General features: G+C 40.7%; 1 protein-coding gene across 9 annotated transcripts in view; it reads left to right on the forward strand.

Annotated features, from left to right (window-relative positions):
* AATF (apoptosis antagonizing transcription factor) overlaps positions 1–20594 on the forward strand; it is a 116514-nt gene that overhangs the window by 87208 nt on the left and 8712 nt on the right. For 8 of the 9 annotated variants that reach the window (XR_010318380.1, XR_010318381.1, XM_064271361.1 and 5 more), the window contains one exon: positions 808–879. Coding sequence is in view for 7 of the 9 variants with exons in the window: in XM_064271361.1 (XP_064127431.1) it covers positions 808–879 (72 nt within the window). In the remaining 2 variants the exon portion in view is untranslated. Of the gene's footprint in view, positions 1–807; positions 884–20594 lie in introns of those variants that run through there. The other variant, XM_064271364.1, reaches the window with a different exon arrangement.

The following is a 20594-nucleotide window of genomic DNA, read 5'->3' on the forward strand; positions in this document are numbered from 1 at the left end:
TGTTCTCTCTACATTTTAATTTTTATAATTAGGGAATAACACCAAACCCACTGCCGTCAAATCAATTCCAACTCATAGCGACCCTAGAGGATATAGTAGTACTGCCCCATAGAGTTTCCAAGGAGCGCCTGGAGGGAATAAAACAGACATTTTAAAAAAGCATGATGTACAAATTTTTTTGCATTATTATAATAGTAAGTGAAGAATTAGAAACAAAAGAAGTATAGATGTTCAACAATATGAAAATATATTATACTTCCACCCACAGCATTGTGTGCTGCCATTCACATACTGTTTATGGGACAATGTTTGCAATGCTAAGTGAAAAAATGAAATACAAAATTGTATTTATGTAACAGGATCACTGTAAAACAAACAGCTAATCAAAATGTTAATAATTGTTTATAGGTGGAGGGACTATCTTTTTCTTTATGTGCTTTTTTTGTTTATTTTTCAAATTTTCTGTAATGAATTTCTACTTTCTCTGTTATTAGAATGATGTTTAAGGGTTAGCATATTGCTCAAGAACACAAGTGTATCTCCTCTTTTGGGGCTGTGATATAAATGACTCTGTGTTGAATTACTGCTATTTACAATGTGCTGTTATGAGACTTTTCCCCCATAGCATTAATGAAAAAGGGGAAAATCTGTTGGTGAGCGATAATATCTATGGATTGTCCCCTGTTCTACTCTGGAGCCAAATGTTCTGTGATCAGTGCTGGAGTTTTTGAGCTCATACAATGTGTTTCTTTTTCTAGGTTAGTAGTTAACTAATGTTGCTGCCTGTTTCTTCCCTGCTTTATTTAGGTTTCATGTCCTTAGCAAGCTGCTGAGCTTCATGGCACCTATTGACCATACTGCAATGAATGATGATGCCAGGTGAGTAATAGATTAATTAGATGCCTCAAATGGCTTCATGACAGTCTGATATTGACCTGTTCTACAGCCTGTCACCCTCTCCATTTTTTCTTATCAGTTAACCATTTGTCACTGGCATCATAGCAAGGACCGCTGTCACAACTTTTCACTCCCATAATTACTATAAAATCTAACCAAAAATTTCCGTAAGTCTCAGTGCTGTGTTGACTATTTTTTCAAACTTGTTTTTGTTGTTTTGCTTTCTTTTTAACTTGCCTAGGATATCTGAACTCTTCTCTAGGACAGAGGGGTCAGGACAGCACACATGCTTGCTTTATGTGTTTGGGGGTTTTGTACATGTGCTCTCCTTTTAAAAATGGCTCTAGAAATGTGCGTTATCGTATGTTAGTTTGTTGAGGTGGCTGTTCAGGATTTTTTATGATCTTTATACAGAAGAAATATGTGCTGACTTTATAAAGCTGAAACAAGATAGAAATGTATACAGACAAAAATGTGTGCTCATAATATTACAGTTCAGAGATAGCCATTTTGTTAAGAATCATTCCATCTGTATTTATTGGTTGGCATCTACTATAATGAAGAGCTTTCACTTCTCTCCCATTTATTTACTCATTCATTTATTTATATTGGTATGGACTCATCATCTCCTATTTTATTCAGTGGGTTATAATCTATAACTGTCATTTATTTTGATGTTAAAATTGTTCCAGATTTGGCTAGTGGAAGCCCCTTCAAGTTGGCTTATGTCCTTTTGAGATGTCCCCATCATTCTTTGAGCACTTCCTTACTTTCTGGTACATCAAGATGTTCTAGACTCACACCTTCCCTGTTCTAGCCCTGGAATCAGTTTCTTGTCTCAGAAGCCCTGCTTCTTTTAGGTGGAGAATGGTATTTAGAAACCAAGATCTGGGTGCTAAGGGTGCTCATTGTTCCTGGGTATCATTGTTTCTAGACTCTCTGGCTAGGAAATATGTGTGTATACCCACACATATACATAAGAGAAAACCACTTCTAACATTTCAGAATATTTCTTTTCCATCTTTATTAGTCTATTTTTTTCTTTTTTATATAATTGAAATCATATTCCACTATTGTGAATTTTTCATTAAGTATTATGTATACTGTGATCATTTCATATCACTAAAATAATTCAAAAGTAATTTTAAATGATTGTCATATTTTTATAATATTTAATTCATCACTAATTGTTGGACATATAAATTGTTTTCAATTATCATTGTTGTAGGTAATACTTTGGTGGACATTTTTACATACAAATCTTTGCCAGGTAAAATTACTGGTTATAATACAGGTACATGTAGGTTCTGCTGGCGTTAGTCCTCAAACTACATTTAACCTTTTTATTTGAGAGTATTTAGTTTTCCACCAACCGCATTCAATTTTCTCCTTGCCTCAAAAGTGGTAGATCTGCAAGCTTAAATGGATGCAATTATTATTGACTTTTTATTTGGTTTGTTCAGTGATTATGGATGATTCTAAGTACATTTATGTCTGTGTTTGTGATCTCATATGCTCTCTTATACTTTGCAAGTTAATGCCTAGGCGGGGCTGTTTTTTTATTCATATCTGGATCCAGTTTGCTTTTAAAAGTTGTAGAAAAAAATGAGTGCATGTTAGATTCTGTCCTGAATGACATGAAAAAAGAAAATCAACAAGAAGGGAAAACTAGATGCTTGAAACTAAACCAAATTCTTTAAGGTCGCATTGTCTCAGACATAAAGTAAAACCTGGTTTAAAAGAGGTTTTAAATAAAGAATAGGGACTATTTTTATGATTTTTATTTTAAATCCTAGGGGCATCTTTTGAATATAGTTGTCTTAGTCATCTAGTGCTGTTATAACAGAAATACCACTAGTGGATGGCTTTAACAAAGAGAAGTTTATTTCCTCACAGTAAGGTAGGCTGAAAGTCCAAATTCAGGGCATCAACTCTAGGGGAAGACTTTCTGTGTTGGCTCCGGAGGAAGGTCCTTGTCATCAATGTTTCCCTGGACTAGGAGCTTCTCCACGCAGGAACCCCGAGTCCAGAGGACGTGTTCTGTGCCTGGCACTGCCTTCTTGGTGGTATGAGGTCCCCCATGTCCCTCTGCTTGCCTCTCTCTTTTATATCTCAGAAGAGATTGGCTTCAGACAACATCTTGTAGACCTCATCAATGTAACTGCCACTAATCCATCGCATTACATCATAGTGATAGGATTTACAACACACAGGGAGATCACATCAGATGACACAATGGTAGACAATCACACAACACTGGGCACCATGACCTAGCCAAGTAGGCAGATATTTTGGGGGGATACAATCTAATCCATGACAACAGTATTACTAGATCATTTGGACATTTGTTTCCTGTCATTCTTAATTGGGATTTTTCTTGAATCACCTGGTGCCCCAGAGGCACTTGGTTTTGCAGAATCTTATTTATTTATTCACATATAATTTTTTGAGTGTCTATATGTAGATAAGAATGATTTGAAAATGACTGTATTTAGGATTATCTTGTGCTTGGGCTCAAGAAACAAAACCCGACTACAGAGGCATAAGCAAATCGAAGTTTATTTTCCTGGCAAAATAATTCTAGGAGTGGTAGGCAATTGTTGGCAGTGGTTTTCACTTTCTATAATGTTAGGACCAACATCTCTTGGCTTTTCCCAGGTGGTTCCAAAATGTCTGCTGTAGCCATTCAAGGCAGGAAGAAGAGGGAAGGAGGGTGCCAACCATACGTGTTCTCTTTTCTCAGAAAAGTAAAAACTCTCCCAGAATTCTCTCAGTCAACTTTTTGTATCCTATTGGCCAGAGCTGTGTTACCTTGCCACCTCTAATAGAATAGGCATGGGAGAGGGAATTGGGAATGTGTTTGTTGGATAACAACCCTTGCGTCTACCACAGTGTTTCTGTGCCATTCAGTATTTATGGGGAAAAAAGTCACTCCTTGTGGACTGTCTGACTGCTGATCATCAACATTGTTCTGCAGCTGGTTTAATCACTTAACAAGGACTTTAATACAAGTCTTAGAGCCGGAGAACTGAGCATTTGTTTTTACCAGAGGGCACTCCATTTCCATTGTGTTTCCTAAGGACACAGGCAGACATCCACGTTACTGCTCATACTATGTAGTCTAAATAGACCAGATTAACCCATGGATAGAATAACTGGGTATTGACACTTTCTGTGTCTAGTATCAAAACTCCCAGGTTCACAGATTTAATGGTCTGACTGAGACCAGAGGAATCCCGGAGGTCATGGCCCCCAGACCCTTTCTTAGCCCAAGACAGGAACCATTCTTGAAGCCAACTCTTCAGACAGGGATTGGACTGGACTACAAGACAGAAAATGTTACTGGTGAGGAGTGGGCTTCTTGGATCAAGTAGACACATGAGACTATGTGGGCAGCTCCTGTCTGGAGTGGAGATGTGAAGGGCGAGGGGGACAGAAGCTGGCTAAATGGACATGGAAACACAAGGTGGAGAGAAGGAATGTGCTGTCTGTCTCATTAGGGGGAGAGCAGCTAAGAGTATCTAGCAAGGCATATATAAGGTTTTGTATGAGAGACTGATTTGATGTGTAAACTTTCACTTAAAGCACAATAAAAATTAAAAAAAAAAACTTCCAGGTTCAGTAGGCCTTCTCACTTTATCTTAAGTCAGAAGGAGGCAGTAGTAGCTTGGCCTATTTTGTTTTTCTTTAGAGAATTCCACAACTGGAAATAATATTACTACACAATTTTGTGTTTTTTTTTTTTTTTAATTTTTATTGTGCTTTAAGTGAAAGTTTACAAATCAAGTCAATCTCTCACACAAAAACTTATATACACCTTGCTACGTACTCCCAGTTGCTCTCCCCATAATGAGACAGTCTGCTCCCTCCCTCCACTCTCTTTTCGTGTCTATTTCGCCAGCTTCTAACCCCCTCTACCCTCTCATCTCCCCTCCAGGCAGGAGATGCCAACATAGTCTCAAGTGTCCACCTGACCCAAGAAGCTCACTCCTCACCAGCATCCCTCTCCATCCCATTGTCCAGTCCAATCCCTGTCTGAAGGGTTAGCTTTGGGAATGGTTCCTGTCCTGGGCCAAGAGAAGGTCTGGGGGCCATGACCACTGGGGGCCTTCTAGTCTCACTTAGACCATTAAGTCTGGTCTTTTTATGAGAATTTGGGGTCTGCATCCCACTGCTCTCCTGCTCCCTCAGGGGTTCTCTGTTGTTTTCCCTGTTAGGGATGCCATCGGTTGTAGCCGGGCTTGTCTTATTTTATACATTGTGCAACATCATCACTGAGGAATGGGAAGCTCCTAATTGTTAAAGTATCAGCATCACTGCGTACTGCTTTTCCTCAACTGAGTAGTTTTACGTTGCTAAGTTAAAGATGCATCATATGGGGGGGGGACGTGAGTAGAGAATATTTTTATGATTTTGAGGTGGAGAAGGCCTTTATAAGCATGATACCAAGGGCAGAAACCATACTATGTCTGACTACATAAATGTCACCATTTTAAAAGACATCAAAAACAGTTAATCGGTAAATGACAAGCTGGAAAGAAAAAGTTCAGTGTATGACATATTTCATTCCTATGTGAAGAGTTTTTATAAATTTCTAAGAATATTTCAGTAGAAAAATGGGCAAAAAATGGAAGCAAACTGAAACTTCATGAAAGAAAAATCTCATATGGCCAGAAAACATAAAGACTTTTCACTTCATTAATCAGAGAAATATGTAGATTAAAATAATGAGAGTTCATTTTTTTCCCTCTTAAATTTAACAACATTAAAAGGCCTGGGAATCCCAGTGTTAATAGTGGTGTGAGGAGACAGGCACTTTCATATTCTGTGGTTGAGAATATAAATTGGTAAAATCTTTTTCAAGGGCTGTGTGTTCTAAATTTTTTATAAAGTATGTGAATTTGTTGACCCACAGTATCCACTTATAGGAATTGACCTAAGGATATTAGCACTAACAGTAAAAGTGTTTGCCCACGAATAAAAAGGAACCCTGGTGGAACAGTGGAGGTAAGCACTGCTGCTAATTGATAAAAGGTCAGTGGTTCAAACCCACTAGCTCCTCCATGGGAGAAAAGACCTGGCGATCTGCTCCCATAAAGATTACAGCTTAGGAAACCCTATGGGGCAGTTCTACTCTGTGCTGTAGGGTCGCTGTGAGTTGTAATTGACTCAACAGCACCCAACAGCAACAACCACCACCACGCACGGATAAGGGCATGCAGCGGGGATGAGTGAAGGGAGACTTTTGGTATTTTATTTGTTATACTGCTATTTGGCTTCAATATTTTGGCATGAGAATGGATTCAGATTAGTTGTCATTAAAAAAAATTAAAAAATAAGAAGCTCTGGAACCATTTATACCCAATTGTTCATGTTTATTGCTGGGTAGAGTAGAGTAGAAGACAATATTTTACTTTCTATTGTATTCTGTACTGTTTGAAGTTTTTACAGTAAGCTTGTATTATTTTTTAATCAACAAAAAATGAAGTTTTCATTGTGAAAATTTTATATGAAACCCACTGCCGTCGAGTTGATTCTCATAGCGACCCTATAGAACAGAGTAGAACCGTCCTATATGGTTTCCAAGGAGCACCTGGTGGATTCGAACAGCAGACCTTTTGGTTAGCAGTTGTAGCTGTTAATCACTACGCCACCAGGTATAAATATATATATATATATATATATATATATATATATATATATATATATATATATATATATACACACACCATAAAGAGGAGGTGTGAAGGTCCTGATTATTTCTGTACTGAAGTAGTTAAATGAAAAGTTTCTTCCTTGTGTTGGCTGTCCTGTGGAACATCAGGATAAAACTGTCTTTTTAAGACCTAAACCAAACCAAACCCAGTGCCTTCGAGTCAATTCCGACTCATAGCGACCCTATAGGACAGAATGGAACTGCACCATAGAGTTTCCAAGGAGTGCCTGGCGGATTCGAACTGCGAACCCTTTGGTTAACAGCCATAGCATGTAACCACTACACCACCAGGGTTTTCTTTTAAGACTTAGCTAACCTTTTTCCCAGCTCTTTTGATTTCTTGTTCCCAGCGGCAGCTCCACCTTTGGTGTTCCTAGCTTATTTAGGTCTGGAGAGAGAAGTCCTCCTCTTTTCCTTAGTTGGTGTCTTGGTTGGATTGATGCCCAGTGTTGGGATAGACAGGTGAGGGAGTGATGTTACTCATCGTTGAATCCCCACATCCCTTGTCCAGTTTGAGCTCGATACATTTGCACTGGGTTGAATTGAATTTAACCTGGTACATAGCTCTCAGTAAGGGAGAGAAAAGAGATCTTTAACACAGGGTATTGAAGTATCTTTAGCCAGGGCATGGGTGGTTCAGTGGTAGAATTCTTGGCCTTCCAGGCAATGCATCTCATACACAGCCACCACCTGTCTGTCATTGGAGGCTTGCGTGTTGCTATGATGCTGAACAGGTTTCAGCAAAGCTTCTAGACTAAGACAGACTAGGAAGAAAGGCTTGGCAATCTACTTCTGAAAATCAGCCAGTGAAAACCCTATGGATCACAATGGTCCGATCTGCTACTGATCGTGGGATGGCGCAGGACTGGGTAGCATTTAGCTCTTTCAGGCATGAGGTTGCCATGAGTCGGAGCCAACTCAATGTCAACGAACAACAGTGAAGAAGCACCTGGATTTCTCCTGTGGTGTGATCTGTATACTGCTATCTGTTAATATCTGTCGATATCCATTCTGCCCTCTTTTCTGGCACTAGGGGTTTTTCTCTTGAGGTAATCCATTAAAAAGCCCTCCTTTTATAATGCAAAGCAGTCCAGTTATGTCCCTGTGTTACCAGATTTCCCTTTTGGACATTTCCTTCTAGGTATACTTTGGATACTGGCTTTTTAATTACCTTCATGTGCCTTCAGGTATCCTTCTGTTGGTGAAAGTCTGAGGTAACCCCTGATACTTCTTTATGTGTGCGGTCCAGTAAAACTGTACTTGTCTCCATTCTGAGGCAGGCAGGTGGTTTCAATGACATTCCAGAGAAATGTTCATTGTATTGAAAGAAAACAAAACAAAACAAGAAAATTCCATTTTGCCCACATAGTCACGTGTTTGCCTGCAAGGCAGGAGGTTACCACAAACCTGAAAAATCACTGGCTCGACTAAGCCCTTGAGACTCTTGGCACAGGGCAGTTCGGCTCCCAGAGCAGCTACTGTTGGCCCTTCAGGGTCATCTGTGCAAAGAAGGTGAGGTGTTATGTGAGACTGCAGTTAGTTTCAGCGGGCTAGGGTGGAGGAGAGCTTTGACATCTCATTGGTAGAGAACCCCTTTAAGCATATCGTTTTCCACAGGGCAAGCTGAGATGTTGCCGGCACGCTTTAAAGGCTTGCTGTTCACTTCTCTGACTATGGTAATTATTTTAAGCTAATCAAAGACGTTTTAGAGCAGAACTTACTTTACATGTTTTAAAACCCCTGGAGTCCTTTTAGACCAAGAGGAGTCTAAAGTAAACATTCAGATGTTCTCTTATTATGGTTTTAACAAAATGAGGAATTGGGGGGCTATGGAAATAATTTGTTTTTTTCCTGTGTTTTTTGACAGACCCTCTGAAGCAAACTTTTAAAGAAGTCATTCTTTTCCTTCTGTTATGTTAACGTAGGTCAGATAGTGCAATGCTGGTGTGACAAGTAGGAGACTAAATGTCGACCTCTGAGAGGGGTAAAGATGTGTTTCACAAAACTGGCCACCCCCTCACACTTGGGAAAGGGAACCATGTGAACTGCGTACTCTGGCATGGACTCTGGTCTGAGCAGCACCAGTCAGCTTGCTGTATGCCAGAGAAAACTGGTGTTTTGCCTTGTATTACCTGCTGTTTCAGGGACGGGTTATTAGATGAATCTTATTATGGTTCTGGAGCCTTGGTGGTGCAGTGGTTAAGAGCTTGACTGCTAACCAGAAGGTCAACAGTTCAAATCCCCCAGCCACTCCTTGGAAATGCTGTGGGGCAGGTCTACTCTGTCTTATAGCGTTGCTATGAGTTGGAATCCACTCGACGGCAACAGGCTTTTTTTTAATTTTAATTATGGTACTGTCCTGTAAAAGCATAGGTTATTACAATTTCTTAGGTAACTTTCTTATTACAAAGATGGTAGCAATATTAATGTTTTATAGGTACTCCATTCCTTTGCAAAAACTCAAATTCTCAACAGGATCAAGAATTTCAATTTTAGCTCTTTACTCCCCTCTCTCCGCCCCATAAAAAAAAAAAAAAAAAAAAAGGCAGTTTCTCCATTTCTTTTATGAAGCTGCTGGCATTAAAAAAGAACAAGGAGATGATCCTTTAATGCTAAGTACTAAGTACCAAATACATTATTGTTTTACATCTAGAGTTTTAGAAAAGAAATGTACAAATGTAATCCAGCTTTGTAAAGTGCTTTGTCAACATCACTGCCACGTTCCTGAGGTGCTTTGGTATAATAGAATTTGTACAGGCAATTTATCTTCAGCTTGCCATTTTTGTGTGTGGGTCTGCACCCTAAATACGGGCATATTCTTCCACTCTACTGACAATATTCTTTTCACCTAATTGGTAACCAGAGGTTACTTAAACCATTTTGACTTCCCTTTGCCTATGCCACTGTTTTATTTAATAGAAATATGCATTGAATCACGGTGAAATATCTTCGTGTACTTGCTCAACATTTGAGAGCGCATCAGCTAATAGTCCCAGAATTACCCTCCATAGAGCATTTTCTGTTGGTTAAAAACTTGCAAGCAAGAATGGCTGAGCTACAGATGTTTTCTCTGAGGCTTCTTATCTCCTAAGAAGACAAAGGTTATTCTGACAAGAGAAACAAGTCTGGGCAAATATGCAACATTGATCTAATCAGCAGGAACAAGAGCAATATTTTAACTGGTGCTACCTTTTACCAGCATCATTAAAGGTTCCCATTACTCTTTTATTAGAGGTTCCCTCTCTTCCTTATCAGATTACAGAATGAACATAACTCATGGCAGTGATTTGATCTCTCGTTAAAGAGGATTACAGCTTTGTATTAACTCGGATTGACACAGTTTATAATTCGCTTGTTGATACTCAGATGGGAGATGTCACATGTCTGACCCCCCAGCAGTGCTGAGGGGAAAGGTCCCCCATATATCATCATTAAAGATGGCGTCCAACACAGAGATAGGAGGCATGGAGCCTTCCTCCTCCAGGAATGTCAGAAAGGGCAAAGGAAACACTCTCAAGTTCAAACCTGAGACTTCGGCCAGAGTTTTAAAAATGGATTGAAAAGAAAACACTGCTGTTGTTTTCTTGTTTTTGCTAATTTGCTACTGTTCTGTTTTATACGATTCTAGAGAATTTGCATTCTCAGACTAAAGTCTTGGTACCAAACGGAGGTAAAGAAGAGCCCATCTTCTAGAAAGAGATCGTAGGTGCTGAACAAACACGTCCTTCCTCAGAATGGGGCTTCTTGAGTATATTTCTCTTTTCTGAAATCACATTCCAGTAGTTTCTTCCAAGAGTTATAAATCCTTCTTATCTGAAAGAATATTTCACATTCTTTAAAATGAGTATAAATGCTTCCCTTAAGGATTTATGGTTTTTAATTTCCTTTATTTTATTATTACTGTTTTTCTAAATATGTCATAATAGTTTATAGATATTGTATTAATTACAAAGAAGTCACTTGCAAATAGGGAGGTAATACCTAAATGTTTTCTACCTTTATTTATGTTATCCATTCATACCGTGGAGCCCTGGTGGCGCAGTGGTTAAGCATTTGACTGATAACCAAAAGGTTGGCAGTTCAAATCTACCAGCTGCTCCTCGGAAACCCCATGGGGCAGTTCTGTAGTGTTACCTTAAGTCGGAATCGACTCAGTGGCAACAGGTTTGGTTTGGTTTCTTCATATCTTCTTATTAACAGATTTCCCACAGTGATCACAGAGCTAGCATTAGGTTGCTAAGATAAAAAAAACCCTAAGATAGGTAGCATTTATTCTTTGCTCTGATTTACCCACCTTAAGTCTGTCACCCTATTTCTGATTGGCAATGAAATGACATAGAATAATCTCACATTTCACATACTGAGCATTTACTATATGCCAGGCACTGCACTAAGCCCTTCTTGTACATGTTCATTCAGTTCTTAAAAGAAACCAGTGAAGTGGTTGTCATTATCTGTGCTTCACAGATAAGGATACTGAGGCATGGAGAAATTAAGTAACTTGTGCATGCTAAACAGCAAGTAGTGGAGCTGGTGTTTGCATCCAGGAGTGTGACTCCTAACCCTGCCGCTGCTTCCAAGAAATCAGCAAGCTTTTTAGGAGTGTGTGGGAGTCATGTGCCAGAGGGAAGCCCCTCCCCCTCCTCCCAGTACACACACGGCCTTTCCATCAATTAAAAATTTGTTTGGATTCAAATGCTTTTTCTTCCCTCCTTCTCTCCCTCCCTTTCTTTCTTACTTTTGTAATAGAGACTTTCTATAGAGGAGGTTTTGCTAATCATTTGTTCACATTTTCATATGAATCACTGAATTCTCAAACCCATTCTCATGAATGATTATATCATTCTTCTGATTACAGAGATCCTAAACCTCAGGCTCATAGGATCACCATGAGTCAGAACAAACTGTTGGCCCGTAGCAACTACGAACCTCAGAACTATCTTTGAAGCTCGATCTAGTATATTCAGTCCGTTTACTCTTACAGTTCTGTCATTCTCAGGCACCTGTCACCTACTTTGTTTAGACACAATATCTTTTTTCCCTGTAATTAAAAACAATTTATGGAAGAAAATTTGGAAAATACAGAAAAGATAATCTGTCATCCTGCTATTGACAGTTGAACATGATTAAAACTTTTGTTTTCTTGAAGATTTTTTTATGTGTATGTATTTTAATCAGATACATACATATGTGTTTGAATCCTTTTCCCCCCAGCTAACTTTATATTATAAGCATTTTTAATGCCATTAAATTTTTTTATTTTGTTGTTGTTGAGAATATATGCAGCAAAACATATACCAGTTCAGCTGTTTCTACATGTACAGTTTAGTGACATTGATGACATTATTTGAGTTGTACATCCATTCTCAGCCTCCTTTTTGAGTTTATCCTCTCCCATTGACATACACTCACTGCCCACTAAGGCTCATACCTAATCTTTTGAGTTGCTGTTGTCAATTTGATTCCATATCCCACCACCCACTGCCGTCGAGTCACTTTCCGACTCATAGCGACCCTATAGGACAGAGTAGAACTGCCCCACAGAGTTTCCAAGGAGCCCCTGGCAGATTCAAACTGCCAACCTCTTGGTTAGCAGGCTTAGTGCTTAACCACTACGCCACCTGGGTTTTCTGATCCCGTATAGATAGCTCTTAAAAGAGCTTAATGCTCAAGGCAGACTGTTTTGTGTGTGTGTGTGTGTGTGTGTGTGCGCACCTTAAGTGAAAGTTTACAAATGAAGTCAGACTCTTATACAAAAATTTATATATACTTTGCCATATTACTCCTAGTTGCTCTCCCCCTAATGAGACAGCACACTCCTTTCCTCTACTCTTTCTTTTAGTGTCCATTCGGCCAGCTTCTGATCCCCCGTAAGGCAGACATTTTTTACTAGTTAAGCTAAACTATTGTTGGGTTTTAAGAAGACTTCAGGGGATATTTTTGGCTTAAGTTTTAAAGATTATCTCAGGACAATAGTTTCAGGGGCTCACCTAGCCTCTGTGGCTCCAGAAAGTCTAGAGTCCATGAGAATTTGAAATTTGATCCAGATTCTTAATTATTTTTAAAAGCAGTTTAGTAACTTTATAATGTTCTATTAAGGAATATTTATTATTTATTGTTGGACATTTAGGTGGTTTCTGGTTGTTTTTATTTCTGTTTAAGTAATACTGCAGTGAGCGTATTTGTACTGTGTTCTGTGAACTACATTCTAGTTTTTGCTTGTGTCTTTAGAATATGTTCTTAGAAGGGTAACTCTTCTGTCAAAAGTGCAAACTAATAATTCTTGATGATTTTTACTAATGTACATACCCTCTCTGCCCCCAGCTGAGGCTTATGTCATTGTACCTTTGCTAATATGGAGAGTTTTAAAAAGATTTTCTAATTCGATATGCTGAAAGGCATTTATTATTTATAAGTAAATAATAAATTTATTTAAATGACACCTTATTGAACACCTGCATTGTGCTAGGCACTGAACTAAGTACCTAACGTTTATTTTATTATTTAATAGTAAATTTGAATATATATTTGTTAATTGTATTTCTGTTTGTATTCTTTGCTTTTCTATGAGTTTTTCTTTTCAGTTTGTATATGTTCTATATGATGGTTATACCCCATATTTCATGTTTTTTGTAGATATTTTTTCCATTTTGCATGTCTGTTGATGTCAATTATTTTTATTGGTCGTATATAAATTTTACTTTTTTTATGTAGCCAAATATATAAAAACTTTTTTTCTTTTGGGTATTTTTCATGGCTTTTATACTTAGACAATCTCTCCTATATCCCAGGATCAGTTATTCACCTATAATTTCCCTTAGTTTTGTCTGATTTCCTTTCTTACTGTTAATCTATTTAGAACTCTGTTTTAATATATTATTCAATGGTCTATACTTCGTATTTCTACTGCTGCTTCTTCAGTTCAGTCTTTTTTTTTCCCACTTCCAGACAGACTATTGCAGTAATCGCCTCTTAACTACCAGTCTCTGATCTAATCCGTTTTGTTTCTCATTGCCAGATTAGCCTTCCTCCAGTATCACTTTCAGCATGCTACCTCTTGGTGCCTGTAGAATACAACCCACACTTTCAAGCCTGCCACTCAAGGCCTCCAGTGATTTGTCAGCCCCATACCTTTTTTCTCCTTATCACCTGTTTCAGTCCTCACACCCTTCGTGCTATCCAGGGTGGACCCCTGCAATTCCCAGAACACAGTCTGTACCTGCCACTGGTGTTCGTGCCTTCTGCTCACTTGCTCTGGAGCCCCTCCTCACCCTACCCCTCTCCTTGCCTGTTGGAATGCAGATAGCCCTCCACAGACACCAGCCTTTCCACAAAGACTTTTATGATTCCCCATCCCTCGCTGAGAGGGAGGCTTTCTCCTTTGAACCCTTATTTTACTTATATCTTTCTAATGGTATATACTGTTATTGTTGTTAGGTGCCGTCGAGTCAGTTCTGGCTCATAGTGACCCCATGCACAACCAAATGAAACATTGCCCGGTCCTACACCATCCTCACAGTTATTGCTGTTTGAGCTCCTTGTTGCGGCCACTGTGTCAGTCCATCTTGTTGAGGGTCTTCCTCTTTTTCACTGACCCTCTACTTTACCAAGCATGATGTCCTTCTCCAGGGACTGCTCCCTCCTGATCCTGGTTACATGTCCAAAGTATGTGAGACGAGGTCTTTCCATTCTTGCTTCTGAGGAGCATCCTGGCTGTATATATTACAGTTCACAAAAGCACTTATTAGGATTCTTTTCTTTCTAAGACTGCTAACTTACAAGTCAAAGTGGCATGTATCTGTTTACTGAAATCTTGTAATATTTGATGTTATGGTTGTATGCTCATATATTTGAATAATATATTTTGATTCCCATTGTATCTTGCTTTAATATATAACACTTTGGTAGCGTGAGTATTATTTGCTAAACATTGATTTAAGATCCTTTTCCAGTAGCTGTCAGCCTTCTCTAAGCTGGAGGGCCGATGCAGGATTGCTGAGCGCATGCTATGCAGTGTGACCCTGAGGAAGAAGCCCCCGTTTCATTTATAAAATGAAAATAGCCCTTCTTCCTCACCAGATTCTTGAGCATGAAATGTTCTTTTCAAATTTTTTGTTTCTGAGAAGGAGTGTTTATAATGTACAGATAATTATTTAAATAAACAAAATCTGTGTTTTCACGTCTGTCTATAAAGTACCTCGGTGTTCCTTTCCCTGAGCACTTGCCTGCGCACAGACAGTAGCACTCTTGCACTTCCATCCCGTCCAGGAGTGCATACTCCAAACTTTGTTGCATCCAGTAGGTCTTCTCCCATCTTAGCTGTGATATTGAGAATAGGTTTGGTGTCTGATGGCTTTCCTACAAATTATTAGTTACCATGGAAATGTGGAGAGTGCAGACAGGGCCCTGTGGTGACCAGTTACAGTGTTAGGTCAGGTTTTTGGACCACTTTCAGAATTTGTTCGGCTTTTTTTTTTTTTTTTTAAGGAGAAAACAGCTCTGGAATGGGTTCTGTATATACATTGTTGTTGTCGTTAGTTGTCCTCGAGTCAGTTGGCACTCATGACAAGCCCGTGTGTGTGAAGTAGAACTGTGCTCCATAGGGTTTTCAAGGCTGTCACCTTTCGGAACCAGGTTGCCAGGCTGGTAGGTAGGTTCAGACCGCCAGCCTTGAAGCTGGTAGGCGAGCGCTTAACAATTTGTGCCTCCAAGGACATTAACAAGGCCTAATAATCCCTGGTTCCTTTTGTGGTTTTTAGTGTTGGTACTAAGCGTCAGACCAAAAAGGGACATTTAAATACACGGCATTACCTTGTACTCTGAGTTCAAGTTGCCAGGGAGAGCAGCATTTGTTTATGGGAAGCTATTTGTAACCATCCTCGGAAATGAGGTCTTGAATGAATGATAACCACACCTCGTGTTTTATCCACTGTCTTCCTCTGGGGAGCAAAGCACTTTATAAATGTTAACTCTTTTACCCTCTGGGCACCTCTACTCAAAAGGCAAATAAGACTGAAGGCTCTTTCTTCTCTGATATAGACGAGGAAGCATCAGTCCAGAGAGGGACATTACGTGATCAGAGGCAGGTGAAGAGTTAGTAGACCCCAGGGTGTTTGGAGTCCCAGTAGCTGACTGCCACAACAGTGGTGGCTGCCAACACCCGGGAGACACCTTTCTGTGCGGGTCCCCTTTCTGCTTCTCGGAGGAGGGTGGGCGTCGGGCCTTTTGTCACTTGTGTGAAATGTGAAACCCTGTGAAGATGAGCAATTGTTCTTCAATGCTTTGTGCTCCTTTATAAGAAAGAAGAAATCAATACACATTTTCTCGTACATGCACTTGGCAGCACTCCGCCTCCTCTTTTCCAGATTCTGATCCTGCAGAGGGAGGCACAACTGTGCAGCCAAACAGACTCACTAGCTTTCAGGGAAGAAATGCAAACTGCTCATTTTGCACTTAGCAATCAAGCTTTTTAAAGTCAGTCGTATAACCTGCTGAGGTAATCGAATTGCTGACTTGTGACTAGCTGGTGAAGCTGGACGGGGGAGGTGGCCCTGTTGCAGACATTCTGAAGGCATCACTGTGCCTTTTCCTAAGTTTTCTTCGTGGGGTAAGTCCCAGAAGCTGAGGCATCCTGGTCAGTACTCCTGGGGAAAGGTTAAGCTGGCAGATGCCTAGCGCAAACCTTCCTTGTCCCAAACTTCAGTCAGATTTCCAGAGAAGACAGGGAAGTTCTTTGAAGAAAACTGGGCAGCAATTTGTATTTCATCGATTAATACAAGTAAACTATCCAAACAAGAGCCCTATTTCAGAGCAGCTTTTATTTTTTGATCAGAAAATGTGGTATTGATTTCTGTAACTTTGTCTCATAACTGTTAAGTATAGGACATGAAGAACAAAGAATTGCTGCCATTACTAACAGAAATGGTGGTTTAGGTGGCGGAGCAGCCTTGCAGGGTAAGGGGGTGAGTTCAGGTTTAGTCTGAATCAGCTGGAGTGTCTCAGTGACCTGTGGACACTGGAGCCCTGGCTGTGGGGCATCCTCCATAGAGGAGCTTGTTAGGACCCAGCATGGATGAGATGACCAGGGCCAGGGGTTGAGAAAGAAGAGAGGAGGGCTGAGAACAGACTTAGGAGAAGGTCTGTGCTTCCAGGCCAAGAGGAAGGTGAAAAAGACCAGGAGGTAGGATGAGAACCAGGAGAATACAAAGGCACTGAACTCTAGGGAGGAGAGTTCCGTGGCTGGTCAGCAGCGAGACGGACCTGCTGCTGAGCGTCTGGCAGTATCTGTGTTGACAGGAGCTGAGCTGAGCCCATGGCCTGGTCTTACAGGGTTTGTGCCTCTGTGTGTTTGCTCAGTAGTTGCTTCTTTGATGTTTGCATCGTGACTGGCTTTATAATAAACAAGTAAGTCCCCCAACTTATTACCAACAGTAATAGCAGGATGCCTTGTGGGAACTCTGTGGGTTGACAATAAATACCCTCGCTAATTTCTGTGTAGTTTGACCCCCTAAAAGCAGAAGTTAAACTGGAGCTGAGAGATGTGTCATATGCTGCCCCACAGGCCCTGGGTTGCTGGGCAGCAGGCTGAATGTGGATACAAATGTAACTTCATTGTCAGTCTCACCTTAGCGCCGCTGGAGGAAGTGATTCACGTCCAAGCAGTGAAGCATCCCCTGGCTTTTAACAGGAGCTGTTAGAGGGGCTGCTGTTTGAACAAGGAGCTTCATCTTCCTGAAGCCAGCAGTCACAAAACCGTAAACACAACACCGGCCAACTCTATTGCCAGGATTGCAGTGGCTTGACGTTAATATTAAAAGCTCAGCAAGGTAGAGAGCTCTGCAGCCCAGCTACAGAGTAAAAATAAATAAAAATAAAGAGAAAATCCTGCTAAAAGTAGTGAGATGATTTGTCGTCTTTCCTTTCTAAGGCCATTTGTCTTCTCTCACATCAAATCTGTTATAAAACAGTCAAACTGTGAAAGTGGAAATCATCCAGGAATATGGAAATATTAATGCACAGGAAAGGAGGGCACCCCTTTTGTCTGAAGAGGGCTCTCCCCCCTCCCCCGCCCCTGCAAGTCCACTGAGGTAAAATTTTTTTTTTTTTTTTTTTAATGCTATGGAAGACGTGAAGCTAGTTAGGATGATGGAAGTTTCAAGTATTTTTCTTCCCTTGTTAAAGTGGAGTGAATTTGTAACTGACTTGAAGAAGGAGAGGGTACAACTGAAGAGAAACCTTTATAAATTGAACCCTAGTTCCCTTCTCACCTCTCGAGCCTCCTCCCCCACCCGAAGCACCTTTTCTTCCCCATCCTTTCAGTTTCTTTGTTTGGGGCCTGAACCTGCTTCTTTGAACATTTATAAATCTCCAGTCTGTCTGATCTTTAGGAGACAGATCAGAGGCCACCTGTCACCATCTGTAATTTAAAGCTGTGGGGCTAAAAGCATTTGTAGAGGTTTGAAGGACCTAGTTCTGACCTGACCAAAAGAGCGAATTGAAACAGACCTTCCAGAGTCTCCTTCAAGCACTGGGGAGGATGGTGATGAGAGCAGACACACTGGGAAATTTATGGGTGCAGTTTGCCTGGAGCCACGCGCTAGCCTGGGCCACTTAGAAATGAGTCGTGTGCTGCCACCTTGTGGCAGTCATGGGCAGCTGTGGCTTGGCTGTTTTGGAGCATCCGGAGTTCAGCTAGTGTCTAATTGGAGATGTGCCCTGTGTGTGGATTTAGGTAATTAGTGAGAGCATATTCTTTGAGTCACTGTTACTCTTCTGACTTGATCCTGGTAAGAAATAAGTCTTAATGAGAAAAGGTTGCTTTCTTTTCTTTGACCTCATTTCTGGATGTTTTGTTGGTATGAAATTGTTATGAGTTGCAGGAAAGAAGCCTGCTTTTGTTGTTGGGTGTGTTGGGAGGAGAAACAGGAGAATTCAACACCAGCCTTTTTGCTGCACTCAGGGATCCTGAGTTTTCTGCTCTCAGAGTTTTTGCATGTCATTCTGACTCAGTAAGAAGAGCTGCGTCTGACTGTTCACTTGGGTTCTCTTTCTAGTGCTTCCGTCTTCCTGAGAAACTGAGTTCAGGGTATGTCACCTGCCTCTGACCCCATTCCTGTGACATGCGTGGGCTCGCCTTCTACTCCACACAGGGCAGTTGCATTTCCCCTTTTACGCCATAGAGACATTTCTCAACCATCTTTTTCTTATTTGTGAAGTCATTGCTACAGAGTAGCATGGCTTTGGGTCAGAGGAAGCAGAAGGTACGAAAGATTAAAGAAAGGTACCATTTTGTCTCTAGTGTTAGTTGGCGGCAGACTAGAAGAATTCAGATGGGTCCTTTGACATGACCCATCGGTGCTAACGTGTTGGCTATTCTGTTTCATTCAGTTTTTCATGATCATAGGTGATAAAGCTGTTTGCGTATTATGGACTTTTTGCTTTATGTTAGAGAAGATGATGTCACCACCTTACTGACGATGAAGCTAAGATTCACAAGGGTTAAGTAAGTTGTCTAAGGTCAGAGCCCTAGTAAGGATCTGAGCTGGAAGTCAGATCCAGCTCTGGCTCCAAATGACAGCCCTCTACATTTATTACACCTGTGGTTTAGTGTTTGGCTGCTAGCCGAAAGGTGGGCAGTTCGAATCCACCAGCTGCTCCTTGAAAACCCTATGGGGCAGTTCTACTCTGTCCTATAGGGTCACTGTGAGTCGGAATCAACTCAACGGCACCAGGTTTGGTTTGGTTTATATGCCATATGAAAATGATTTGTTTTACTTTAGGTGACTGTTACCATTTAGAGGTTTCTATTTAATTTTCGTTTCTCATTTGATCAAGTATATAACAAAAGAAAATGGTTGTTGGTGATCTCTAGGTATCTCTTAAGAAGAAAATGTTGTAGTGAGTGGTCTTTGCCCACTGGGCCACTGTCATTTCTGCAGTGACCTGACTGGTAGAACGGAAGTGTTCATTTTACTGGGGGCATGCCTTTGTTTGGTTGCATTGGTATATGCCAAGTGATAATTGGTAAGATATCTTTCTCAATAGATATTCAAAGTGTTCCAGGTACTTTGGTAGACACAGAACAGAGGGACTGGAAACTACGAAGGCAAGGAGAGGCCCATGTTCAAAATAAAGGAGGTGATATAGTCCTGCCCTGCCAGCTTTGGGATCTTTGGCAAACTGGGGGGCTTGGAGAAGTTCAGTCAGGGTGGCAAGAAGGCTTCGAGCTTAGTCACAGCAGGAAAGGAAGGAACTTACGCCAGTTAACCTAGAAAAGAACAGATTAATTAGTTAAAGGAAGACATCAAATAGGCAAACTGCTGCCACAGCAATCTGCCTGGACCCTGTCCTGCTCTGGAGGGACAAGACCCGTGGTGGGCCTGAGTTACAGGCAGCAGAATTGGGTCCAGCATGAGGAGTGGGCAGGCTGTCCTAGACAGATTTCCTGGATATGTTCACAGTAACAGTATCCCTCCTAACTCGGCCTCTGCTGTGGCTTTCATGTCTTGTCATCTTCCACAAAATCTAACAAAGTTTAAACAGGCATTCAAATGTTTTTTGTTAATTTATTATACCTTTTTGTTATACTTCGAGGCCGGGGACCATGCACGCCTAATGCATGTTTATAAGCTTCCATGGTGTTAATAAGTCAATTGTTTCCCAAAGCTAGATGTGTGAAAAAAGGCAGGCACCAGTAACATGACAAATGGTTTTTAAAAGCACACATGTGTCACTGCAGACACACTGGCCAGTGCAGAGCAAGCACACGTGTGGACATCTGCACCAGCTGTTCACAAGGACTCTGAGATGATCAAGACTGTGCCAGACATGGGCTAGTGTTGAAATTGCAACCCTGGCTCTGCCCTTTGCTCGTGTGCTTTCTTGTTTTCCTCTGATTCCTAAATGTCTGTGTGAGGACTTAGTGACATTCTTGCCACACAATGCCTGCGTGCAGGACAGGTCTTCATCCTTCAGGGCACAC

The sequence above is a fragment of the Loxodonta africana genome, chromosome 18, assembly GCF_030014295.1.
Source record: "Loxodonta africana isolate mLoxAfr1 chromosome 18, mLoxAfr1.hap2, whole genome shotgun sequence".
Taxonomy (NCBI): Eukaryota; Metazoa; Chordata; class Mammalia; order Proboscidea; family Elephantidae; genus Loxodonta; species Loxodonta africana.